The 27,437-nt window shown below is 35.8% G+C and overlaps 2 protein-coding genes across 8 annotated transcripts in view; one reads left to right on the top strand and one right to left on the bottom strand.

Annotated features, from left to right (window-relative positions):
• Positions 1-218: 218 nt before the first annotated feature.
• On the bottom strand, positions 219-27,139 carry LOC144978410 (uncharacterized). Of its 6 annotated transcripts, none has more exons than XR_013646512.1 (8): positions 26,997-27,139; positions 22,614-23,511; positions 20,851-21,062; positions 19,393-19,435; positions 16,964-17,153; positions 10,862-11,343; positions 6,565-7,023; positions 219-4,047 (listed from the first exon to the last, which is right to left on the bottom strand). XR_013646512.1 is itself a non-coding variant. In XM_078924418.1 (8 exons), the coding sequence occupies exons 2-8, from the start codon at positions 23,421-23,423 to the stop codon at positions 3,752-3,754; spliced, it is 2,184 nt and encodes a 727-aa protein (XP_078780544.1). In that variant the 5' UTR covers positions 23,424-23,477; positions 26,997-27,139; the 3' UTR covers positions 219-3,751. The 6 variants fall into 6 exon arrangements, 5 of the variants coding, with proteins under 5 accessions (XP_078780544.1, XP_078780541.1, XP_078780543.1 ...); XM_078924418.1 differs by having other exon boundaries at positions 6,873-7,023; positions 22,614-23,477; XM_078924415.1 differs by having other exon boundaries at positions 6,873-7,023; positions 26,997-27,138.
• LOC144978411 (protein XRP2-like) overlaps positions 21,253-27,437 on the top strand; it is a 54,774-nt gene continuing 48,589 nt past the window's right edge. The window contains exons 1-2 of one of the 2 annotated variants that reach the window (XM_078924424.1): positions 21,253-21,288; positions 21,842-21,870. Coding sequence is in view for 1 of the 2 variants with exons in the window: in XM_078924420.1 (XP_078780546.1) it covers positions 21,821-21,870 (50 nt within the window). In the remaining variant the exon portion in view is untranslated. Of the gene's footprint in view, positions 21,289-21,811; positions 21,871-27,437 lie in introns of those variants that run through there. The other variant, XM_078924420.1, reaches the window with a different exon arrangement.

Raw genomic sequence — 27,437 nt, 5'->3', positions numbered from 1 at the left:
AGAAAACTGCAGTTTTTTGCCATTTATCTTTTAGCTTTAAAAGGAAAATCCTGTGTCCGAGTGCTTTGAAACTCCAAATTTTTCTGGTGATTCTATGGAGTCCAAAAGATAGCTTGAGAATGCTAACTTATTTTCTATCAGGATGTGACTAAGGACATTTTGAAAATTAGCTTGTAGTATAGCCTACAAAATAGCACTGACACAGACAAACCAACTTAAAAAATTTGCTGCCATTAAAACTTTAATTCCTAAAAAATATAAAATCTGACATAAGAGTGATACCCAGCAGATTATACAATAACATTAAAATATTGACATTTGCTGCCATTATGAAGAATCATAAAAACAATTAAAATTTTGTGAAATATAAATTGCTAATTTTTAAAAAATATATTATGGTAAGCATGGCAAAATTATTTATGTCATCTTAATTGTAACTTGACTAAACATTTGGAACATTTTATGACAATGAAATGATGGATTTTTATGAAACAATGATAGGATGCATAACAATTTGGCACATTCTTGAGAATAAATATCTCGTCTTGTTTTTCCACCCTATTTACATATTTACATAAACAATAATATACATTTTACATAAATATACAAATACAAATAGTATTTGAACATATAAACAACCCAGAAGAACTCGTATAATTATGATTTAGTTTCAATATTTGGCAATGCAGCACGGATATCCATGAACAATTGTGAATTGATCCCATGAGACAAAGACAGATGTAAAGATAACAGTGTTGACCATAATCACGAGTGAGCCAAGCCATCTTTGCCAGACAACAAATATGAACAGGGATGCCCTTTGCTAAAATTTAAAAATTCCGAAAAAAATGTTTGTTTGTAAAGAGCAATTTATTTGATTTGAAAATACTTTGTGCAAAGGTTCTCTTCATCAAATGGTATCACCCTTAAATCATAGAAAAGGATCCATAACCATCCAGCACACTTTTAACTGTTGCCTTTAAACAACCAGGGCTTTCATCTTTTAAAAAATCAACTCACCAATACTGAGCAAGGTGAGCTGGAAAATTTCAAAAAGCTAGTTTTCCGCAGGATTTTTAGCTGCGTCCAATAGATCTGGTGGATGCCCTATGTGCCTCAAGGCCCGAAGAGGATTAAACAAACAATAGATCTGGTGGAAAGTACTTTGTGATAGACTAGTATCCTATCCAAAGGGTAGGAAGCAATTGCAGTTGTCTGTTTCACGCAAAAGGAATGGGGTAAACTCCGGCTCCGAAGCACTCTCTGGGAAATATTTGTAGAAGTACTTTTGAGATATGGCATATACTTATAAAAAAGTGTTTCAGGACTCTCTGATAGAAATTGGGATTATCCCAAAATAACATAGCAACAATACTAGTTACAATGGAAGATCAATAACTTGATGTCAACAGAACATGAGAAATAGTTATCTGTCAATGTAAGTGCGATTTCTCAGAAAAGATTGTTGCATTATTGTCTAGTTGCAATAATATCCAACAAAAGCATCCGTTCCATTTCCAGTACAAGTTTAACTCATATGTGGCAATAATTTAACTGCATTTTCGGTAAATAATTTCTGAGCCTTAAATTACAAAGTAATCAATCATAATACATAGGACAAACCTACATCAAATTAAAGAAAATAAAGAGATAAAATAAATGTCTGTATTTTCACGCCTGCATATTAATATATATTGGGTAGGTGAGAGATCAATACAGTGAAAGGAATGTTTATGTAGCAATTGGTACTGGATGGTTGTAATGTCCAAACCAGATTTACGGAATTTATATTGGTCGGTGGGACTGTCCAAACCTATATTAGGAGTTAACTCATCAGTTAACTAATCACAGTCAGCAACAGAGAGAGAGAGAGATGAGCGTTTGGAGCTTGGATGTGAGTTCTCCACCATTATAATTTACATGAATTATAATTAACTTTAAAATGCTTAAGAATAGGTCTTATAGTGTTCAATTTGAAAATATATTCCATCTCTGACAAAAATGGCCACATTTTCAAAAATTTTACTTTTAAAATCCGATTCTAGAGCAAAAAAATTTTTTTAATGGTCTACTCTGACTCCCCAAAAATCATTTCTGTCTAAGTGGTAGACCTCTTTTTTATAAAAAAAAATAGAAAAAGTGAGACAAGTGATGGTGGGCATATATAATATCAGGACAAAATAACGATGATGGGATGTCCACTAATGGAATACCATTATGGTTAGGAAATTTATAACCCCCTCTTTTTTCAGAGCCATTATAAGAAGAAAATATATGAAGCCAGAGTTCATCCCATTAAAAAAAAATTATTTTATTTTATTAAAAAATAACTGTCTCAATCGGTTGTTAATCTTGGGATATGACACAAGTCTATCTCAAAGAACTTAACACCAGATTTTTAAAAAGGTTTTGTTCCTATGTTTGTGACTGTGAGGACAGCCCTACCACTGATCTATCAAATATCGCTTATTTACCACTTAGCATGCTTGGGGTCATAGCAATCTAAAAGTATAAAAGGTTTTTAATTTGAGGTCATAACAATCTTACAGTATAAGAGGTTAAAAATTTGGGGTCATAGCAATCTAACAGTATAAGAAGTCAGTTAAAAATTTGGGGCCACAGCGATCTAACAGAGTAAGAGGTTAAAAAGTTGGTGTCATAGCAATCTAACAGCATATATGTAGTTAAAAATTTGGGATCATATCAATCTAACAGTATAAGAGGTTAAAAATTTCCTGGCCAAAATGAGGAGAAAAATATTTTGTCAATATAAGGCAGAATGGATCTGCTGCCTCTTGCCGGCCTAAATCATGTATCAAATAAAAATGTAAACAGCACCAGCAACCAGTAATGGGCTCATAACGCTTTACAAGAGGTCCTGGTCAACAGCAGTTTTTAAGCAGTGATGATTATGACATATTTGTCAAAAAGGAGGAAAATCTATCGCCCCGTCTGTCAAGCCCAAATCTAATGCAAAAATAAAATAGCTATTCATTGTTACTTAATATTACGTAATACATTACTTATAATGACTTATAAAATACATCTATTTTTATCACTAGATACAAACTGACTTTTTGTAAATATAATTTAACAAATTGTCATTTCCAATGAAACATTTTAGAGCCCTATAATGCTGCCCACTATAAAGAGATTATGATATTTTGGCCAAAAGGGGGTATTTGTTTTTATACTACAAACACGGATAGTGTGTGTATTAATGCAACCTTGTCGTTATGCAGCTTATAAATAAAAAATCTAATGAATTGCAAAACATATTCAATCAAATGAGCGAATTAAAATTAAGCCTTTAAAAAAAAAATTACTTAAATCAAACTTACTGTTACATTATCTCTCTATTATCAAGTGGCAAAACAACAAAATTTCTGAAAAATCCTAAAATCCCTGAATTCCACGGAAGATTATCATCACTGCTTAAGGAGTAGGACCAGACATGATGAACAACGTGCTGTCACATATTTTTTCCAAAGACAACACTTTTATCAATCAGGTGCACATTATATACCTGAATATGGTGACAGAATGTGTCTTCAAAGGACTCAACTTTGTACCATCACAGCGGGACTTGACCAGGGGACCTACAGATCCGAAGTTGAGTGTCATATCACAAGACCACAAAGCCATACAAATAGCAGTAGCAGTAGTTGTGGTAGCAATGTAGTAATCCTTTTACACATCTTTAGTCTTAAATTAGAACAATATAAATACTGTGTGAAGCAGACAGAAAGCCTTATGTGTGAAGTATTTGAAGGGTTGGTGTTGTGCTGACACCAAACAAATTATTTCTCACACTGTTAGATGTGGGACTGCTATGGGGAAGTGGTCTCTGGACAATATGGGGACTGTGTCTCTGTAGATGGGATAGGGGGCTTTGTCTCTGTACAACATGGGAAAGGGGGCTTTGTCTCTGTACAACATGGGAAAGGGGGCTCAGTTGTCTCTGGAAAATTTGGGGGCTCTGTCTCTGTACTTGAACAATACTGTTACTGAAGATGTGAGGACTTCGGGTGGACGGATTGCAATAATCTGAAGGAAAAAAGCATAACAATTAACAAAAATTAAATTATTAAAGATGGAAGGAATGAAGTAAACTGTGAACAGGAACAAGAGCCTTCTGACACCATGAGAAATATGCATTCATAAAGATAATAATGTGGAAAATTAGAGAGAGTCATTCATAGTCTTCACCTCAGCTGTATCGAGTATCAATTTATAATACTTTTGTGATATCTAGAAAATATTTGGGAGGATATCTCATTGCTTTTTTCATTTTGGAGCTCTTTATTTAAGTGTTAGAGTAATCGAATATGTTCTACTTTTTATCTGTCTTCTGCACTGATCAGGAAATTGGATTGGATTGATGACAAAATTTTAAACATCTGAATCTCTTTAAATTGATGTAACATCTAAAACAGGGATGTAAATGCAAACTTGAAAAAAATTATGAAATTCTGCGAGCTAATTTCAATAGTCCAAATCTCAGTAGGTACCTACATAGGTAAAAATCCAATTGACATTCCAGGAATGAGGTGATAGATGGCCTAGTGATAAGTGATAGTGACAAGATTTTTAAGACTTCTGAAAGATAAGCCTCAGAATAAAATTGACTAAATATTTTGTTTATGGATGGATTTTAATGACTTATGTCTTCATTCGTCAGGATGAATTACCCTGTTAATTAATGTTGTTTGTTTAAATCAGTGCCAATTTAATATACCTTATTATTATGAATCAAACAGGGTTAAATTAGTTTTGGATAATGAAAAAATCAGAATTTTGCAATTCTAAACTTTTTTATTAAAATTAAATTCAGGTCAAAATATTACACCCAATGACTAAGTGAATCTATTAATAATAAAAGCCTTTATTCAAATTTCAGCAGCCATCTTACTAAGGCACTAAGGTCAATTTTGAAATTGGAAAGATGGTCACTACCGATATTTATCACTTTCAGGTGATTAATTAGGAGGACATTTCAGTCTTCACAATTACAATACTACAAATTTTCCTTTGATTATCTAATTTTTTTTTAAAAGGTGGCAATAGGTTAAGAATCGTATTGAAAAGTCCTTTACTTTATTATGGTGTAGGTTCCCATGAGAACAAACAAATTTGAATTTTTTTTCCACACCACTGTCAAAAGTTCCTAGTTGCCAGAAATGAGACCCCATAGCCATTTCTCATAAAGACCAAGGCTAATAGAAATTATATTCAGACTCAATATGATTGAAATGAATTGCAACACACGGGAATTACTTATAGAAGCAGAAATAAATTCCAGGTTAGGAAGAAACCGTAACAACTTTAGAGCTCAGTAATGAATACTCGATATGTATCCACCATCTTCTACTTTCGATTATGTAGCCCGTGTAAACTAAAAATAACTCTCCTTGTTTACACAACAGACATGAATCTAGTTCCGAATTAAAATTAGGAAATTCGAACGTTATCAATCCTTAGTACTTCCAGCCGAATTCAAATTCGGAAGCTGTCGTGGAAATAATTTGAATGGTTAAATACACGAATAATCGTTACTGACACAACAAAAATGACACCAAGAATAAGTACTATTGTTTAAAATCAAATTAAATCACCAAAATATCTCTGAGTGGAAAAAAGTGAGAGAAAAATAAGGAATTCCACCAATTCACAGAAAATTAAATAATACAGTCATCGAAAAACAGCAAAATTGAAGCTAGTTATCGGTGCAAACGAATAATGAAAACTTAAAAATTAATATCGTAACATTTTTACTTGGTTAATGCAAAAACGTTGGAATTTTTATGAAATAAGGTGTCTTTGTGATATTTTATGACAAAAATAGTGTTCATATGATAGGATTGTAAATTTGGACTGTACAGTTAGTCAACAACATGAATTACACCAAACAATGGATCCAGCTCAAATTAGACCAAAAAAAAAAAAGAGAGGCTTTCAGTTGATACAACTTTATAAACTAAAAAATAATAAAAAGCTGTTTCTTGTATCTTATTCTTAAACAATTATTATTTAAAAACATTACTCCCACAAACACAATTGAAAGTTAAACCAAAAGAAATATCATTATTTCAGACCACCTGAGAACAAATCCAATCATTTGAGTAGTCCAGTCTCTGGTGAGAGTGTCAAAGGGGTATAATTTGACTATCAGAAAATCGTAATTTCCAATGGAATGTGTCTAAAGTGAATCAATTTAACCTATATTTCCTGCAACACTAATCAAATAAATTTGATATTTCTAGTAAAAAAAAAATAGCACTTTTAAAATATGCTAGATATATGTTCCTAGCTCAATAATGAAGCAAATGCCAGCAGTTTTAAAAAGACTGATATTTCGAGAGAAAAAAACTACTGCCGCTGTCAAAATCGAGTGGTTTGGTGTAGCCACAACAATCATATCTGAAAGGCATATGTAACATTCAGAACAGAGATATCGTTACCAGATCGGAAGTTTATTGCTGAAACTAATTATTTCTGATGCTGTATTTCAGCTATTCTTATGATGCTAGACTGTCAGTTTTTGGATTATCTATCAATACTCACCCAAGAACAAAACATCTCTGCAACTTCTCAAAATTACTTAAAATTTATATATTTTTGTGTCCAGTGTTTTAGCACAGCCTCATATAAAACACCAGTTAGATGTGGTTAGTACATAAACAAACAACGTTCAGAAGGTGATGGTGATCATTTCCAGCCCTTGGAACCAACAATAACCTCCCATCTTGACCTTGGGAGGCTCTCGGTTAAGGAGTTAGTTTCCATGAGCCTCAAGGCTGATGAGCAGATTGATGTGTAAACTTACTATTGTCATCTGTGAAAATTTTATGACGGAGAGGACGGATGGCTACCTGAGTTGAATGATGATGTTTGGACTGTGTTGGGGGAAGTGCCTGATGGCAGGGGGGACTGGATGGGAAGCAACAGATGTGAGGATGGCGAATCGCAAATGAGGTCAATATCAATTTCATTCTCAAGGTCTTCACTTTCCCACATTCCATTCTGTCAAAGAAAGCAAAAAGAAACAAAATTCCATTTGATCATGGAGGAAAAAGGGGCAAAACATAAAAGAAAGAAATATACAACTGGGATCAATTCATAGTTAATTATTAACTATGAATTGATCCCAATTGTTTATTTAATAATTAATAGAAAAATTTGAACAAGGCAGAATTGTGATGGTGATGGGCAGTTACATAGGTGCCAGCGCCTGGACTTCAAGATCTTTGAAGGAAAGCGAAAAACCCTGCAACTTTGAAATGTAGCAATGTGCTAACTTCCTTATCAAATCTAAAGTTATCGGTGGCTCAAAAACATTATTTAACCAACATAAAAAAGCAGCTTGTTCATCATAACAGCAAGATCTAGGCAAGCATGAAGCATGAAAACCCACCACTGGATGGAGCAAACCAAAATGATTTGCAATTGTCACTATACAGTCATCAACACAACTATTAACAACACAGTCCTAGCACACACTCACAATCATCATGGTCACAATGAATGAAAATATTATGTTAGTCTAACAAAGGTAAACTAAGTCAATCATCTTTGCATTATTGTAATATATTGTCTTAGAGAGAGAGAGAGAGAGAGAGAGAGAGAGAGAGAGAGAGAGAGAGAGAGAGAGAGAGAGAGAGAGAGAGAGAGAGAGAGAGAGAGAGAGACTCTGTTAGAACAGTTAATGAATTGATCTGCTTTTAATCAGATAGAAGTTGTGATGAATTCTTCTAGATATTAAACAAAACAAAACAAAAAACATAGAAAACTAAGGAGAGAAAAATATAAAAGAAGGAAAATGAAAAGGAAAGACAGAAAAAAAAACAAGAAAAAACACAACCCAATCATCATCATGATGTAGTTCCATATCTGAAGCAGACGTCGGAGGTCATCTTCCGCCAAGCTGATCTATCTCTTGCCAATTCTATTAAAGCAGCGCCGCCTTTCTCAGCTTCATCTATCCAAGTTCTTATTCCTTTCAAATAAGTTATTCTTTGTCTTCCTCTTATTCTTTTTCCATTCATCTTTCCAGTCAAGGCGAGTACTTCCAAACCAGGGTGGCAGATAATGTGTCCTTAAAATTCCATTTTTGTTATCAGTGATCTTTTTCTGTTTGCCATTTCTAAAATTTCTTCATTTCTTTTCCTTTCCACCCATGACACCCTCATCATTCTTCTGAAAAACCCAACCCAATAGTCACCTATAATACAGAAAGACAAAAACAAAAAAAAAAAAGACCCATCTGCATAGCTACCAACTTTTCAAAAATAAAATAAGGAACGCCCATTCGGCCTGGGATGATTGACGACCTAAAAATGGAGTATACTTATTTCTCTTGAACCTAAACCGTTATAAAAGCTTGCTTGAAAAAAAAAATTAGAATCAGATCAAGATTTTTTTTACAGAGATTGAATGTATATTTCATAAATTAATTAAGGGAAATAATAATTGTAATGTTTAATCTATATAAGCAATTGATTCTGACTGAATACCTTCCAATCAAAGATGTTGATTCAATTTAATTTTTAATAAATACAATATTTGAGAGAAAAAGGAAAAGTATCAATACTGTCTGAGAACACTAAAAGTATATTCGAGGCTATACGGATTTTGAACTAAAAATACGGACTTACGGACTCAGGAAGTCAAATACGGAACCGATCCGGTTGGCAGCTATGCATCTGTCCCATCCCCCTCCCTTTCGACAATCAACTAATCAAAGAATACCACTACTCTTCAGTCATTTGGACAATTTGGTCCCAATTTGTCTTGGCTGGCGTCATAAAAACAAGCGTGTCACCAAAATTCAAGCCACTGAGTACACATGTCAAATTATGACGTGACATAGCCAGCAACTTTTTCAAAAAGAATGTCTTAAAAAACCATCATGCCGGCAATCTGGCACCCATGAAGATATGAACCACCATTTAGGTGGAAATCAGCCTTCAGGCAGAAGATTCCCAGCCCTGAATAATCTCTAGAATGAAATACAATGAGAAAAATATAACCTAAACTCTCTCATGACATAAAATATGCTCACCTGCAAAACATTACGCAAAAATACCCTATATTATCAGGAAAAATGCATCAACAGTGGCCATTTAATTATCATCTGAAGATAAATTATATCAACACAATAATAAAATATGGGATGAAATTTTGGACAAAAAAAACAAACTACGCTTATGAGGCTCTTCACAAAATAATGTAATAATAATAATAATAATAATAATAGCAGAAATGTGGAAAATCATCTTGCATAGCTGCCAACCCGGTAATTCAATTAAGAGGGAGATTTGGAACAAAAATCAGGGAGATTCGATAAAAATCAGGGAGATTACATTTTTACTGACCTGAAGTGAAGACGCGCTGCTAGTTCTTCAAAAGTCACATGATTACTCCTCGTGATGCACAACAATGAAATTTGTCGTTTAGACATTTTAAAAATCAACAAAGTCTTTAGGCAGTATAAAAGGCAAATACAAATTACTCCCAATTAGAAAGAAACCGTCCTCAGCAATTGAAACACGTTGTGGTCAGGAAATTTTGAAAATTGATGAAAACTTAAGGCAGGGCATAAGCAAAAGCAAATTATTCTCAATTGAAAATATCGATACCACAATATATTCTTTTACAATCCTATATAATCTATTGCCACATTACTGGTATCGATTCTGTTGTTTTCATAGCATCGACCAGCCAAAAAAAAAGTTGACAATTGAGTGTCTAGAGAACCAGCAACTCATCACACTCAATATTCAAATTGATAAATTTCCGGGAGATTTCTGGAGAAACTAAAAAACTGCGGGAGAGCGGGAGATCGGTGATAAATACGGGAAACTCCCGCAATTTGCGGGAGGGTTGGCAGCTATGATCTTGGGTTTGCGAGATCAAGGGCTGTTTTGCGGGACGATTCTGCAAAAAATGCGAAATGGTATTATGTTGTGCAAAGCAGCGGAGGATCTTGATAGCTGCTCTTGCGGCATGGTCAGAACTGGTACCTGTGATGCTGTATCCCCCTCACCTAACTCCATGAGTGTTCTCATCACATCAGCAACAATGGCGTCGACTGAGACCTAACTAGTGTCAAACAATATCTAGACTGAGTATCAGCAATAGTGACAATGACCTTATCAATAAATTCTTCAGATCTAAGAAACAGAGTACAGGTACCGCATATAAGAACATTCTCTCGGTTCTAGACTGAGACTAACGAATTGTCCAGGCAGCGTGCGGAGACTGGCAAACAGTGTCCTGGGAAGTTGAAGATTGTGGTGAGCATTGAGGAAGGATGGAGAGGAGCGTTTCTCATTGGCCTATTTGATGAAAGGAAAGTAATACCTAGAATTTCCAGTACCGATATTGGCACTGAGAAATGTTAGTGTTGTTCGGGATTAGACTTCACCACTGACCTCATGATTAATGGGATGTCTTTTGATATTCTTTGGCTGTTACATACTGTTATCTTACCACGTAGCAGGATATCTGCATTTTCATTGGCTGTTAAGTTATTGACAATATTGATAGACCTCAATGTCGATATAACCGTCTTCTGGTAAAATTTATGTCGATATACAAGAAATTACTAATGTAGAATAGCAAACTTAAAAGGGACTTTGATATCATGCCAATATTAGTGTGATGCTGATGTATCCGCTCTGCACTGTATTTAATGTGTTAATCTTTTTTAAATAGCATTGCAGCAAACTTTCCAAAAAGCTTAAACGGGACACCTCAACGCACAATACTGACATGACCCAAAACAACAAAATGCTTGGACTATTACATAAAATAATCTAGACTTAAAAGAAAATCATGACAAATGAAAACAAATACTTACCTGTAGAACAATATCGGTGAGAGCATCCGTGTTGATGGTAGAATGAATATCACTTATACTTAATGATTTTGTACCAGGATCAGCTGTGCTGGAGGCCTTCATGGGACTGTGATGGTTGTAGACATTTATATTACTCATAGGTGATGAAGTATGTGTCCTATTTTTATGAACAGAAGGAGAATATGGATGACTACGCACTGGTGTTGAATGCTGGTCAAGTTGTCTCACTTTCACAGGGGTGTGATCCAACTGTCTCACTTTCACAGGGGTAACATGCTGCGGTGGGAGGGTATGAGTAGGAATGATAGTATGACTTTGATGAGACTCAACAGTGATTGGAAAGAATTCATGTTCAACCATAGGGGAATACTCTGCTTTGGTGGGAGTGGCTTCATCTTTAATGGGGGTGCTCAGAGAATCAGGTGACTCATTCTTGGAGTAATGTAAACCTGCTTGACCCTTTTCAATGGCTTCCAAATTCTCTGTACAGAAGAGAGAACATGGATGGTCTATGACACTGTGATAATACTGTGGAGTCCAGATAAAAATTGTACTTCCCACATAACGTTTTAAAGGCCAACAATATTATTCAAATCACTCATTGGCATCAACAAATCGTGATAAACTTTTGACCAAAATAAAAGGCCAGAAAATGTTGTTTTGTTATGATTATAAAGACGGTTACAATATCTTTGCTACCGAAACCTAGTGGTTATGCAGCTTATATTATAAATACAAACCAAAAGTAAAATAAAAAAAGAGTAAAATAAGCTAATCACCATTGCTTTATTGTAATACATTGTTTTCTCTGTATGATTTAATGGATGGTTGCGAAAGAAATAGAGAGAGAGGGGGGGGGGAGAGAGAGAGAGAGAGAGAGAGAGAGAGAGAGAGAGAGAGAGAGAGAGAGAGAGAGAGAGAGAAAGAGAGTGAGAGAGAGAAAGAGAGAGAAGGAGGGAGGGAGAGACAGACAGACACAGAGAGAAAGGGAGAGAAAGAGAGAGAGAGAGAGAGAGACAGGGGGAGGGGGAGGGAAGACTTCTCTACCAAAATACTTTACGAATTGATCTTATAAATTCTATATTTAAAAAAAAAAGAAAGAAAAGAGAAATAGAAAGGGAAAGAGATAGATAGAGAGATAGAGAGAGAGAGAGAGAGAGAGAGAGAGAGAGAGAGAGAGAGAGAGAGAGAGAGAGAGAGAGAGAGAGAGAGAGAGAGAGAGAGAGAGAATAAAAAGTCAATAGGCAGCTACAACAAACAAACAAAAATCAACTAATCATCAAAGACCACCACTGGTCTTCTGTGTCAATTGTGACATCTGGCACCATTCTGTCTGGCCCGACGTCATAAAAACGGACGTCACCAAATTGAACGAGACTGAGCACAGATGTCAAAATACGACACAAGACACAATGGTGATTTTGTGATTTTGAGGAAAATGTTTGACACAGCAAATTCCCAAAATCCCGCGGAAGATTATCATCACTGCTTCCCTTATATAAACCAACTAATCAAAATCAAGTTTGAATAAACAAAAAAAATCGGTCTCAGTTCCGTGAAAGTAAACTGTTCTCTGCCAATTGTATTTTCTCCACCTGTATACCTCCCCCCTCCCCTTGTCCACACAAAACAAAAATATATAGGTTAACAAATGAGAAGTCTATTCATGCATCATTGATAAAATCATCCCTCCATTTTATGAACATGGGGGGTTACAGGATAGTTACCACTCACTCAATTTAAATTGAAAAATTGTGTTTGCCCTGAAAATGGATAGATAAACCTTGACTAAGTTTATCTTAAGTGGACTCCACTGTAATGCCATCTCAGTATTGGTGGTAATAATAGTAATAGGAATAACGATGTAGTGGTGACAATGAGAATCATAATGGTGACGCATGTGCACACCTACCACCTACCACATGAGAAATCTTTGAGACTGGGTGGGAGGGTTGGTCTCTTTTTTTTAGGGGGAGGATATGCTGTTAAAGAAAAGTGAATGTGTCTACCAGAAATCAATAAGACAGGCCTGTAAATGGTTGGTGAAAAAATTGTCGGAACAAAGAAGAAAACAGCTATCAAACGCCGCACTCAGTAAACTCACCAATGTATGGATTAGAGGTGACAAAATAAAGAGAAAAACCAAACTGAAACCGTACCGTGCTCTTGTAAAACCTGTACTTCTGTATAACTGCGGCACTTGGGCGTTGACAAAATCCGAAGAAGAACATCTGGATGCCTTCCATCGCACACAGCTAAGAAGGGTACTGGACATCAAATACCCAAAAAAGATCTCAAATGAATCACTCTATAAGATCACAAAAGAAAGACCAATCTCCCTTGACATTTTACAACAACGATGGCAACTTTTCGGTCACATACTACGCAGGGACAAAAACATACCAGTTAACCAAGCCATGTCGGGATACTTCCAAAAACACGGGAACCCTTTTAGAGGAAGACCGATCACAACACTCCCTGTGATCCTAAACAAAAACCTCACAACACTTGGACAAAGCATTAGTCTCATAACGGCAGGGGACCTTGAAAATCTGAGAACCCTAGCAGAGGACCGGCAATATTGGAGACACCTCACACAGGAAATACTGGAAACAGCCAAGGCGACCCGATCTTTCGGTCGAGACGCGAAAGGCATCTAAGTCAAGTAAGTCAATCCGAAAGAAAATTCCCTTGCAAATCCTTCTCTTCAAGCCACGACCACTTAAAACGGTTTCGCACAGACGTGTCGATTGCCTTAATATCGGCATTGCGGTCGACGAAAGTCTCAGGCATTTTAATGAATAAAGATCGTATCAATGTATAAACACTTGAAAATTGTAAGATAATAGAACGATATAGTTGTGAGCTTACTCCTTTAGAATGAAATTCTGATCATCAAAGATGGATAAAGTAAAAAACTGGGCAGGATTACTTGGAAATGTTTGTAAACAAAGTTTTACCGGAACCGCAACTCTCACTTTCACACAGTCCCATGATTCAATGCGCAACCTTGGCAGAGTCGGGTTATGGCCTGGTGAGATCACAGTGGCTGAAATCCCAGCGAAATCAGCCACTCTATAACTATAATAAAATATTAGCTGATTTCAGACCAGTAGATCAGCTTCTGTGGTTCAGCACGAGATCACGAACGGTAAAATCCAGGGAACGAAATTAACTTATTTTCTGGTCTTCCCGATATGACGTATGGCAATATATCATAATATAGAACAATAGAGAGAAAATAAAACGAAATAAGACGAGAACTAAACGGGGGTGGAGGGGATTCGTTTGTTTTGCGTTCAAAATAACAAAAATAGGTATCAAGGCTGACATTAAAAGTCTGTTTCTGGAAAATCATGCAAAAGTCTGAAATCAGCCAAATGGCTGAGAATTTACAGGCCTGATATAGAGACTGAGAAATAAGAACCGGAGATATGCATGTGTGTCGGTAGCAAAATAGAGAGAAACCTTCCGGTCCAGTTCGACACACTTCTGTGTGTGCGTTATTTACTGACTAGGTGTGTGTGTGAGTGTGAAGACGATTCGCGCGACCTTGTGACCTCTCTCTCGCTGGCTGTGGCACAGTAGCCAAGCAGTGGATACATAAACGTCTAGCGGAGCGTGTAGTTGGCATGATAATATTATAGCTAACTGATAGACGGCATGTTTTGTCTTTGATGCGACAAATAAAAAGGTTTTTGGTTTGTTCTTTATTTTTTAAGACGGCATTTGAAACGGAATAAAATCTAATTTTTTCGAGGAACGAAATACAAGTCTTTTATTTTCTATTTTATTGGTTCTGTTCTTTGGCGTAAGGAATTTTATTTTTACTATTATCTTTTTTTTTTTTTTTTTTTAGCACTTATAGAGCAAAATCGTACTGTCGGAAATCCGACAATAGACGGAAGATTTACAGGTCTGATAAGACAATAAAGTATGTCATGTCTGCAAAAATATTAATGTGCGAATTAAAAATAATAATTTGTTGAAAAATAATAAATTCTCTGAAAGAATGTCATGCAATGTCCGTTATTTTACCAAGCCAGGGTGCCCAGGCAAATCAAACTAGAAAAATCTGACCAGTCTCTGATCTGCAAAAAATCGATTGTTGCAAACCCTAGCCAATGTATATGTGTACAATTGGTGAGCTAAACTGAATAAGATTTTGATAAAATGCTTACAGTCCTCAAAACACTTTAATTTGCTCTAAACCTCATAATGGACAATTAGACCATAATAACATTATTTTATGATTGGTATTTAAATTAATGAATAAACTATCTATTTATAGAGACTATATATAGTTTCGACTACCGAAATCCATGTATAAATCTGAAATGAGCAAGTCGGATAATATTATACTGAACTCCCTAAATCAACATGGGCCAAGAAACAGATTAACGAGTTTAAGTACAATAAACAAAAATGCGCAAGAATATGCTCCCTCACCGGCAAAAGTATCAATTAACCGGCAAACCTTGACCCGTGGTGCCTGTTCAAAGGGCTTCAGGCTCACCATTTTCTTTAACATATTGGCAAATGAACCGCTTTGCAATTAAACACTCCTCATTCATGCCTATACTAATTTCCATATTCACTGAGGCATAGAACAATTGTAATTACTCTCTCCAAAGCTGGCGTGGCCTTCACCTCACTCAAAGACAAATAAAATTCATCTAATCTTTGATGTTCTCTCAATCCCAAATTCAAAGATCTTAGCAATGAAAAAGCATACTTTGCAATATCCACATCCTCATCTGTCAACCATCTCCTTGTACATAAATAATGTAAAACTCTATCAAATATGGACAAGGAGTCATCCTTTCCTAAATGGTCTGGAATCAAACAAAACAAATTCCGAGTAAAATCATACACAATTGGGCAATGATAAACTTTTGAAAGGACATTTTCAGTTTCATAACATCAAGCTCTGAAATTTCTTCCCTTTCAACAATTTGTTAATGTCCACATGAACAGCAGTACCTAATGATATTTCAGTGTGTAGAGTGTCTTATCAAGTTTGGAAGGATTTAGCTCATTATCAAGTGAAAGGATAGCTACAGCACTATCAGTCAAAATAAAGAAATAAAAGTCTTTTGATTAGATTAAATATACCCCAAGCAAGGAATATAGCTAGCAGATCATTGGTTTGGAATTTGATTAAGAATGGCTGAACAATTTTGCAGACAGTCAAGAATGCATTGAGTTTGACCTTGGCCAATTTATCTGCTGTTGTCAATTCACTGATTGATTTGAAAGACTACAGGAAGGTTCTGAAGATCTCCCTTCCTTAACTGCTGTGACATAGTCTTAGATATGGGGGAAAATTAACAAGGCTCTCCACTGCTGTTGGTTTTCAAGCCATATATGACTGCAAAATTGTAAAGGAAGGCTCTGAGTACCTGTAACTTTATAAAAATCCTCACGTCTAGCGAGAAACTCATGAAACAAAAAATGCACTTCTGAGCATTGAACAAATGCATCAACCAGGAGTTTTAATACCTGCTTTAAATCCATTGTGCACAATATGAATACCACAATACCCAACATTGCTGATCAGAAAAGACAAAGAAAACAACTTGAGACAGGAAGTCCCATGTGAGAGCAGGGGTCAAAAGTGCACCTCACTTCCTGCAAGCTTTGACTCCAAAGTGGAGCTTTTAACTTCACTGAAAACTGATAGTCTCTCTTCATGAAATAAATAATTCGCAGTCATGAGCAGCATCTTCATTTTCATTCATAATTTAAAAGGTTGAATTATTATTTCAGTTATCGTTGATTCCGACACGACCAATAAATTTTCCAACACGGACCTCAAAATTTCTGACCTGGAGACAATTTTCCAAATTTCCAACCCCGCTGGACATCTGTTTTAAGATATTGTATTCATCCTTGTAAATTATTAAATTTTTTTTTTCATTCTTAAAAATTCTGTTTCCCCAGGCCATATCCATGACTTGAAAAGAACATTTTCTCCGTCAAAATGAGCTCATAAAAGATCTAAATTTCCTTCAAGATAGAAATATAAATCCTTGAAAGGTCATCAGTTGAAAATCCCTTTAAAAAAAGGCGATTTTGGATGCAAGTCACCAGATCCTTTACCTGGGTATGCCATGCTGCTTAAAAGACCAACAGGGTCCTTCTTGCCCCATTTGGAAATTTCTTCCTCCATTTTAGCAATCTTAGCTGGATTAAGGGCCCACAAACATCCTTTCTTGGCTCCTTGACTCATCTTTGGGTTGTCCACCTTAGCAAAGCACTTGTTCAATGACAAATTATGTCGAACAGAATTCTGTAGAAAAAGAATAGAAATAAATAAATCATTAAGGCATACTAGAAGTTAAACAAAAAGTGATTTGATTGTTTCACTGATGATGAGATTAAGAAAAATAATAAAACCCAGCTCTGAAAATGAAGATTTTAGTTATGGAAGTCAGTCAACACGCACACCTGATAACTTAATGTAGGCTTGAATCAACATTGTTGTATTGAAGAATACTTTACATTGGTTTGAGACCCCCCCCCCCCCCCTTCCCCCGATAGCTCAGTTGGTAAAACATTTGCTTCACATGCAAAAGGCCTGAGCCCAATCCAGGAGCAGTTGAGAGTTTTTTCTCTGACCATCCTGGACACTAAACATTGATTGGTGGTTGAGTCTGTTAGATCTGATGGAAAGTACATTGCGATAGACAAGCATCATATCCACATGATACCAAGCAATTGCTATTGTCTGTTTCCCTCCTTAGAAACCGGGATAATCTCAGGTTCCATGAGACTAATGGCTCTGAAGGACCACTGTTTTTTCTACTTTAGGGTAACCAATTTCTATACTAAAATGATCCTAGAAAAATGTGGTTTAACAGACCTGCAAATAAGTTTATGTTGCTATTCTCCTTATTTTAAAAGTAAACATAAACATGGGAGTTCCAAGTTATATATTCCCCACACCTATCTGGTTATAAAGTAAACATCAAGGGCATTGAATGGTAAGTATATATAATTTTAAAATATTCACATAACATTGATGCATAAAATACCGAAAAACCTATAACAGCTACTACTATACTTCATTCTGAAAACACAAGGCAAAGCCTAACACTGTTGTTCTATCAAATATTGCTTTTAAAGATTTTAAAAATTCAAATTCATTTGGGGAAAAAATCTAAACAAACCAAAGCTTGAAAATATCAAATGAGGTATGGTTCTAGGATGAACAGTGAAAGAACATTTTTTTTTTTTTAATATTGAACAACGTAAGAGAAACTGAAACATCTGTCACCATCAAATGAATCATTATTCATTATGTGCTAAAGCTGCAATACCATATCATAATCTTTTCCAACATCTTACAGCAACAGACGTGAATACAGGGGACATCCACACTTGCAGAAGAAGAGTATGAAGTCTTTAGAAAACTTTGCAAGTTCAGTATAATGTAAAGTAAGGCACTGGGCATAATGGGCTCTCAATGAGCACAATTAATTGTCAATTACAGTCTGTGAAATTTACTCACTTCAACACTGATTATCTTTCAGTAAAAAAAACTAATACTGCTGTCACTGTGATCATCATAAATAATATTAATATAAATGGTTGAATGTCACGAGAAAGAGGAAAAAAATACCACCGATGGTGGTTTTACAGACTTGTCACAGATAATTAACAAAAATAAAAATCTGTACATATTTTCAACAAAAACAAAAAAACAATCAAAAAAAAAATTATCAGCCATTTCCACCCTAATTCATACATGCCATGGAGACATGAAGAAGACAAGTAGAAAGAGAAATGCAGAGCTGCCAACCCCATCTGATTAGAATGTGTACAATGGGACCTCAAAATGGGGGAGATTTCATAAAAATGGGTACAATCCTGAAATCGACAGAAACTAACCATTGTGAAAGTAAGAGGAAGGTATACTTATATAAAGTCACACCGTTCAAGCTCAATTGCAGCATCAATGATGTTCCCAAGACTATATAAAACAATAGGAGCGAGTTCACTATAGAATAATAGAGCAATGAATTGGTATCGAGTACAAATTTGAACGATCAAGCAAGCTTAAGATAACAGCGATACGAGCATCTGGGCTATTACAACTAAAGAAAACTGAAGTGACTCTGTAAACTGAAAATGGGTACAATCTTGGGGGAAATGCGTACAAGCGTAGAATCGCTGAAAATGCGTACAGTTCCGCATTTTTTGCGGTAGGTTGGCAGCTCTGAGAAATGATGACATCCTTTGGTTCATAATCTACGGAAGACAGAAGGCACAGGCACACCTTATTGTGTTGATACACCACTTACAGTAACTTACTGTAAGTGTATTATGAATTGTCACTTTCAAATGCTTTAGAGTTTTTCGACATTTTCAGCAGCTATTTATTTATTACTGCTAAAATTGTGGTTTTGCGTCTTTTGCAGAAAAAATTGTTGAAAATGAAATCTCTCTTCTATTGTTTTCTTCAAATGAGACAAAATGACATTTTGGCTGAGTAAGTCTTTAGAAGAAAGGGAAATGTTTACACTCACCTTCCACCCATCAGGGGCAGTCTTGAAGTATGGAAAATTCTCACTGTAACCAGAGAAAAATGTAAAACGTAATAAATAATTCTAAAACTTAAACTCTGCATTTCCATGTAGAAACATAATTTATAAAATTAGTCTTATAAATGCAGTGAACCCTTTATTAAAAAATCGAGGCTTCTCCAATTATTCAAGTTTGTGAATTAGTACCTATGGTTAAATATCACTATAAAAATATCTAAAGACATAAAATGACAAGTATCTGACTGGTTTGTAGTGGCCTCCATGTTCTTTTTCATAAACTTGAAACTTGATTAATGTCAAAATACACACAACACTAATATAAGGATAAAATCCAAAAAGAAAAAAAAAGTTCTAAATACCAGTGATCACTTCATTCAGTCAGTCATTCCCTAACAAATATTTTCCTCCAATCCCTGCCCCCACACTTCGCTTTTGTGTACATTCTTCATCAGGGTTCCTACATCAATTCCACTTTGATATTCAAGAAAGAAGCTTTCAGAGTGATCTTTTATAATAAAAAGATGAAAACAACAAATTATCCCTTCCCACACTTAAGTTTAGGACAACTCAACTACTGTTTCCGCAGTAGTGTAAAGGCCTTGAATTCACTTTTCTTCATCTTAGACAATATATTTGATTGAACAATATATGTCATTGTAATCAAATACTTAAATGGTGATGTGGTGATCATAGCAGTAGTATTAGTGATGGTTGTAGTAATGGTGGTAAGGATGGTGATGTGGTGGTGGTTATAGAGATGTTGATTGTGGTAGTGGCGGTAGAGATGGTGATATGGTGGTTGTTGAAGTAGTGGCGGCAAGGATGGTGATGTGGTGGTTGTAGCAGTGGTGGCAAGGATGGTGATGTGGTGGTCGTTGTAGTAGTGGTGGTAGGAATGATGATGTACTTGTTTTAATGGCAGTGGTAGGGATGATGTGATGATTGTAGTAATGGTGGTAGAGATGGTGATGTGGTGATTGTTGTAATAGTGGTGGTAGGGATGGTGATGTGGGGGTGGCAGTTGTGGTAGTAATGATGATAATGAATTGGTGGTGGTTGTAGTTGTGATGATGATGTAGTGGTGATGTGGTGGTGGTTGTAGTTGTGATGATGATGTAGTGGTGATGTGGGGGTGGTTGTAGTAGTGGTGGCAGGGATGATGATGTGGTGGTGGTTGTTGTATAGTTTTGGTAGGGATGGTGATTATTGTAGTGGTGGTGGTGGTAGGGACGGTAATGTGGTGATGGTTGCAGAAGTAGTGATGGGAGTGATAGTAGGGATGGTGATGTGTTTGTAGTAGTGGGATGTCCAGCTCAACATGAGTCCATTTCCACAACCAAAAAAAGAAAATTAATATAAAAATCATTGCCCTAATCAGCTCTGATGAAAAATCGGGCAAACATTTCTGAAATCGTAAAGAGTAATTCATCAAGTGCATACCACATAAAATTGTAGATCTCACTAACAGGAAGACTCCCATTCCTACTGTTTTTCAATGCAAGAGCAATGAGACAGCTGTAAGAGAAGACTGGTTTAGGGTAAGCCCTGTCTTCGCCATAAGTAGTTGTTGAAGACACAGTCGCAGTATCAGAGGACTGAGGCTGAGTAGAAGTGATCATATTTGTGGACAAAGCTTGAGCATTTTGAAACACCTGCAAGGTCAAAAAGCAAAATGTCAAAGATACTATTTGTGTGTGTATAAGGGGGGGTTTCAACAACAAAATTATTATCAAATTTAATATCATAAGCAATTCAAAATCCAACCATTCATTAATAAGTACTAATTCACATCAAGGGGTGAATGAATGATGTAAGGATGACTTTACTGCATGATACTGCTTTACAGTCATTGATTGATTATCACCTGGCTAAAGATGTGTATGTAAATTGCTATTACTATTATTACTAGGGAGTGCAAAAATTCTAATACCTTAATTTTGCTATTGACAGCCACATTCCCCAACATGTACTTATTTGCAGTTCTGATAACCCAAACTGTTATGGGATAATTGTTGTGATGGAAATACTCTCAAACCAATGCAAAATATTGTCCATTACAACAATGGTAAATCAAACCCATAATTGTACTCAGTTATCAGACCGACAATTATGTACTTAATCTGGAATTTTGTATATATGTAAAACTCTAATCAATAGAAAAGGCTGTGGTAGTTGATGATGACACAGATGATGTTGACGGTAGTCATAGTATTTATAATGATAGCAATGATGATATTGGGATGGATAATGACTATATGGTGGTAATTGTAGATGTAGAAGTAGTGATGATGATGATGAGGTGTTGGCATGCATCTTAATAAATTTTATTTGCCAATATTATCAGCATATATTGACAAATTTTTTACCCACAAGTTTACTCTTATAAATATTTCGAATTCAAGACCACCTAATGATGCAATCTTGTCAACAGAGTCCGGGGAGTCCCAGTGGATCATTTGAGTAAGTAACTTCACCCTAGTTCAGTTTGCGGCGCTGTACTGCGGTTGATGCCTAGGTTATTATGCCAATCTTCCCTTGGAATAAACTCTAAATGCACCTATAATGGTACTACCACACTTGGCCTACTTATAAATAAAATCTAGAATCCTTTTCATTTACCCCCTGCCCCATCCCCTTGCTTTTCAACCATTAATTAATTATTGCCTTGTGTCACTTTTGACACCTGGTGCCAGTTTATCTAGAAGCCATAGAAATAGGAGTGTCACCAAAATTCATGCAACGGAGCACAGATGTCAAATATGACACAAGACATGATGGTGATCTTTTTCACGGATGCACCACTTGACCTGAGGTTTTAGAGGAAAATGTTTGACACAGCGGAAAATTTCTGAGAAAATTCCAAAATCACGGAATTCCGCAGTAGATTATAATCACTGCATGTTAGTTTGCTATTTTAGATAAAAGAATTTACCTCAACAGTATTGTACTGTAAGAAGTGTCCATATCTTCAAATTCTGTTTTGAATTTGATAAACAATATTTTAAAAAGAAAAGAAACTGTCGTCTCTACCCCTGTTCGCGTCGTATGATATCGCCCTGAGTCTAAAAAAATTATTTATAGCACATATGTGTCCTGTCAACAACTCAATAAGTGGCTCTAAAATTATTGAAAACGTAAACAAATCATACACTCAGAAAAAAATTTAGAAAGAAGTAAAAATACTTCTGAAAAAATATTGTTACCTGAGGTGGGGGTTGAACTCCAGTTTGTAAATGACCAAGTAATACTGGAGAAGCTTGAGATGGCGATAATCCTGTTTTTAAAAGTACACGCCCATTGTTATCGGTGCTTAAAGCATGGATTTTTTGCGGGGAAGCCAACACAATATTTCCAGCAGTGCTTGGTAAAGTGGCAGATCTATATGAAACCGTTGTAACATTTTGTTCAGGAGTTAGTACTCCACTGGCTGTATTCAAAACAAATGTTTGAGATTTAAGTGGAGATTGTCTGGATGATGTAATAATGTAATTTGTAGGTTTCACAGGAGAGTTTACAGTATCAAGGGTGCCGGCAACTGACAATATGCGAATGGATGGATGGTCCTGGGTCAAAATTGAACTGTTTGCTGTCTTCTTCTCTTCTGGGGAATCTGAACCAATTAAGTTACTACAATTTGCATGAAGTCTCATTGCAGCACTGTTGGCATTCTCTGAGGACATAAGATTGTCAGGTTTAGAGGGCTCAATGATTTGCATAGGAATAACAGATTGAGGGTTGACAGGGATCATCGTTGATCCATCAGAAGTGTCGTCATTATCTAGATGAGTGAGTGCAGCAAGAGAGGCACTGTGAAGCCAGTTTACATCTCCAAGTTGACCGTTTCCCTCGAGGGCATTAAAATCCAAACTGTCATCATTGGCATGAACTTGAAGATCCTCATTATTTATACGATCTAAGTCTCCACCAGTAAGAATGAAACTTTCAAGATCACTTTTGTCATCCCTCAAAAACAAAAGAGGATCCCCAGTGCGATCATTGAACATTTTGTCCATCTTGAAATTTGACGTCTAAATACAACTGACCAATTGATCTCCAAAGATGTAGTTCTGAATAGAATTCAAGTGCAGAAAAAAATCACACCTTGAAAATAGAAAACAAAAAAGTTAATCAAAACTACTTTTGAAATGAATTCAGCTTATAATTTCTAACCTATGGGTTATTTCACAAAAAAGGTTACCTAACCAATCTTAAACTTAATCTAATCCACAGCTTACAATCTTCATAGCCAATTGATTAATCACTTAGGTCGGCTAAGCCTAAACTTATTATTTTCCTCTATATTTCTGTAAGGTTAAGACTAAGGTAATCATTGACTCCCTGTGTCAGATTAAAAGCATTATTCTCTTCTCTGAGTGATTAACAAATAACAAATAAAGAGATGATGGTGTCGGTAATGATAATGACAAATTATAACAATAATGAGGATGATATTAATAATATCAGCACAAAGGTAATAGAAATAAAGTTGATCTACTTATCAAAAATTATTTGGAATAATTTAGAGGCTACTTATATTAAAACAATAAACTACTGCGGGGAAATTGGAACTCTTAACACTCGCTTCTGGATCAGAAGGTTCTGGGTTCGAGCCTAGCTCAGCACATAGTTGAGTCCTTGGAAGACTCTTTACTCACATTCTCTCACCGTACTTGGCTGTAAAATACCTGGCCGTTAACAGTTGTCTTTGTCAACTCTGTCGGAAAAATTGTAATATCGCCTAACAGGCATTGTGTCACGTTCTATGTTACATGTTGCTGTTGGTCATGGACCCTTTGTCTTTGTAAAGTGTTTTGAGCACATTAAGTGGATATAAAAGCTAATTTATTTTTTCTAATGTTTGAGTCTGAACTGGAAGGTAATGTGTTCAAATCCCGGATGACTTTTTTTTTCCAATATATAAAAAATTATGCCATCTACATGGATGGATACTAAGTTGCCGATACCTACTAATAATCATGAATACCTCTGAAAAAAAAGAAAAAGGGGGGCAAACAATTCTCAAAAGCAAATTTTCCTCTGTTTCGGAGCAAACATTTTGAAAATTGGTACTACATGAATCAGAGGACAACTTGAACAAGGCTAAGAGAGACGGAATAATTTTGCAAAATGTAACTTTTACCATAGATTTGACATCAGTCGACGACAACAAATACTGGGTCTGTAATATTCAAGAACATCGAATCAAAAATATTCAGAGTAGTATTCACATACCAGATCAGGTTGCTGGCGATTTAGTAGCCTGCAACCAGAACGGGAGGTCACGGTCAACAGATAAGAAAGGTCAGTTTTTTTTTCACCTCAATGTATGTCAGATTGGTGTTTGATAAATTATTCCATCGAGGAGATCAAAATGTTGTACATAATGTTTAATGGAGATAGTTCATTTCTATGAAATGATTATTGTAGCCAAGACTATCTTAATGGTGTTTTTACTAAAGAACTACGAACATATAAAATTATTTTGGATTATGGTACCCGTCAAATATAAAAATATTAGATCTTGGTCTATGAACTAAATAATTCAGGCCGGATCAAAAGTATTCATGAAGACTTTTGAACTGGGATGCAAGTTGCCAACTCCTACTATTCTCTGAATGCCCGGGAAAATAAACTTGATCTCAATTTCTCCGAACGGTTTCCGTTCTCAAGATTTTTTTGGTTATTTGTGAGAGTCTGTGTGAATGGTGAATGAAATGTGTATGCATTTTTGGGGGGGGGGGTTTTTTTGCCAGTGCTTGGGCGTTCTGTCTTTTATTCCCAACTTTCTGTTAACTTTGTGCTATCCTGTCCTTCAACCTCTGTTCCCATCTTGAGACTTTGACTTTGTTATTTAGGTATTCTTTTGTTCTCTCTTTGATAGTGCAGCGAAGTGCAAAAGTGAACGCACCATGGAGTATTCGCAATAGCACAACTTTCTGATAAAATCCGTCTCTGTCAACAAAAAACGCTAGCTTGATGATTCGTGAGAAGTCCCTGTCCACTCTCTTTGAGCATGTACTTTTGCATCGACCTCACATCCGTAACCCATCAGCTAATGGAGGCTAGCTGGAGTGTTAGAGTTCAAGTTTATTTTCCTGAGCGTTCGGAGAATTCGAACCGGCCTTAGTTTAATTAGAAGAAACATTTGAATTCCAGTTTTGTTTTATTAGCCTATCTATATTAATATTAAATGTCAGTAGCACATTCCAATAGCCTCATTAGCAGAGAAAAAAAGAAAACAAGATACACAGGTGTATGAATCAAGCGACTCTCTTACCAAAATACAGGAGCGATATCAAGTGTCATGTTAGGTGTCGCTCTGTTTAGAGTAGAGCGATATTTAGTTCTAGTCACTTCGAATATGATGTGATGATGATAATGACAATGAGCAGTCAACAAATGGTTAAAAGTCTCCACTGCCATTGTAATTACCTAAAGTTGGAGTGTAGTGCTAGTTTTTTTTTTATTTATTAGTATAAGTATAAAATAGTATTTGTGAATTATTAGAAGAAAAGGCAAAGAGTCACGATGGTTCATGAAGTTCATGCTCAGTTGATAGACAAATTTCTGCCTCACCTTGTCACAGTCACAATCACAATCAAAAAGAAGAGCGACATTGGTGCAGTCATATGTCATGGGTTTAACGGTTTATTCTGACCCCCCAATCCTTTGCAATGCAGACTGTAGAGTAGTGATGTTAGTGTTACAAGTTACTCCTCTGGATGGATAGGGGTGGCGCAGAAAAAGTAGGCTTTGATTGATTACAAGTACAAACGTCCTATTCACCTATTCCTATATATAATGTAACGGTAGCGATTAGCGAGCAATTGTAATTGTGCTATTGTTTGCCGTTTAGATATTTAGATACCAAATACAAAAAACATAAATACAACTCTAGACACACAACTAAACTACAACCATACAAAAAGTAATCGGAAAAAACATTAACGTGCCTAGAGCATCATCGTCAATTTTTATTTGAATTTGAATATTATTTGTTTTGGAAAAATAAATGGGGGGCGGGGTATGATTTTTTTAAAAGTATTCTAGTAAGAGGGGGGGGGGGGGGGGGGGGGAGGGTGTGTGTTTAGAGTTTGTTTTTGTTTTGCTTTTTCGGTGTTTTTGTCTTTTCTTATGTTTTTGTTAGCTTCTTTCCCCGGGGTCGAGTGTTGTCGATTTGAAAACACCATAGAGGCCTTAGTTATAATAAACTAGATCTAGACTCTAGAGTCTAGATTTTTAGATTCAGTAAGCCAAGGCCTACCCTACACTACAGCTACAGACTACTACAGACTACACAACAGTCAGGAACAAAACAAAACACGAAAAACAATGAGGCACTATGAATACTTATTATTATCAGAATCAACTCACATTACGGACATTACCCTATATTAAATTAATTCAATTAAATTAATGAATTAATGTCAAGTTCCAAAAATTTGACCAGACCGGTCGATGGGGTGGCACAGGCACAGGCACAGACGAGGTGTGTTGTCAATATTATTGTCGACGAATGCGTTGCAAATTTGAATACATCTTAAAATGCTACCAAAATATCAGAAGACAACATATTGTTTACTTACCATTACAATGCTATTTTATAATTAAGCACAATTCTAATGCAATAATATATCCAAAAATAGGTTGTAAACAAAGCCACATGCGTTTCCAGCTCATTCACCCGATGCGTAAAAGTTGTAAAATTCTGTTGGCTGATTCGCTGGACAAAGAAAGGTAACACATTCAAATCTAGACTCTCTCATTGGTTGATCCAGTTCGTGAGAATTTGAATACATGATTTTCATTGGTGTTTGTTCGGCTTCAAGACGACAAACCAAGTGAGATGACAGGTGTGTTGAAGCGAGTTTATTTTAGGTATTTTTATTCGGCCCTCACCTCTCACCCAAAAATGTTGGGAAAGCAAGCCCATGTGTTGTGACATGCTTTTTGAAAATGACTCACACACTGTAATTCTGCCAGATAAGCGGAATGGGATTATTAGTTAGGGACATTTATTATGTTTG

This window comes from Berghia stephanieae, chromosome 8 (genome assembly GCF_034508935.2).
Source record: "Berghia stephanieae isolate SIO BIC M18660-M18661 chromosome 8, UCSD_Bste_1.3, whole genome shotgun sequence".
Lineage (NCBI taxonomy): Eukaryota > Metazoa > Mollusca > Gastropoda > Nudibranchia > Aeolidiidae > Berghia > Berghia stephanieae.
Note: the sequence above shows the minus strand (reverse complement) of the source record. Positions and strands in the feature narration are given on the sequence as shown.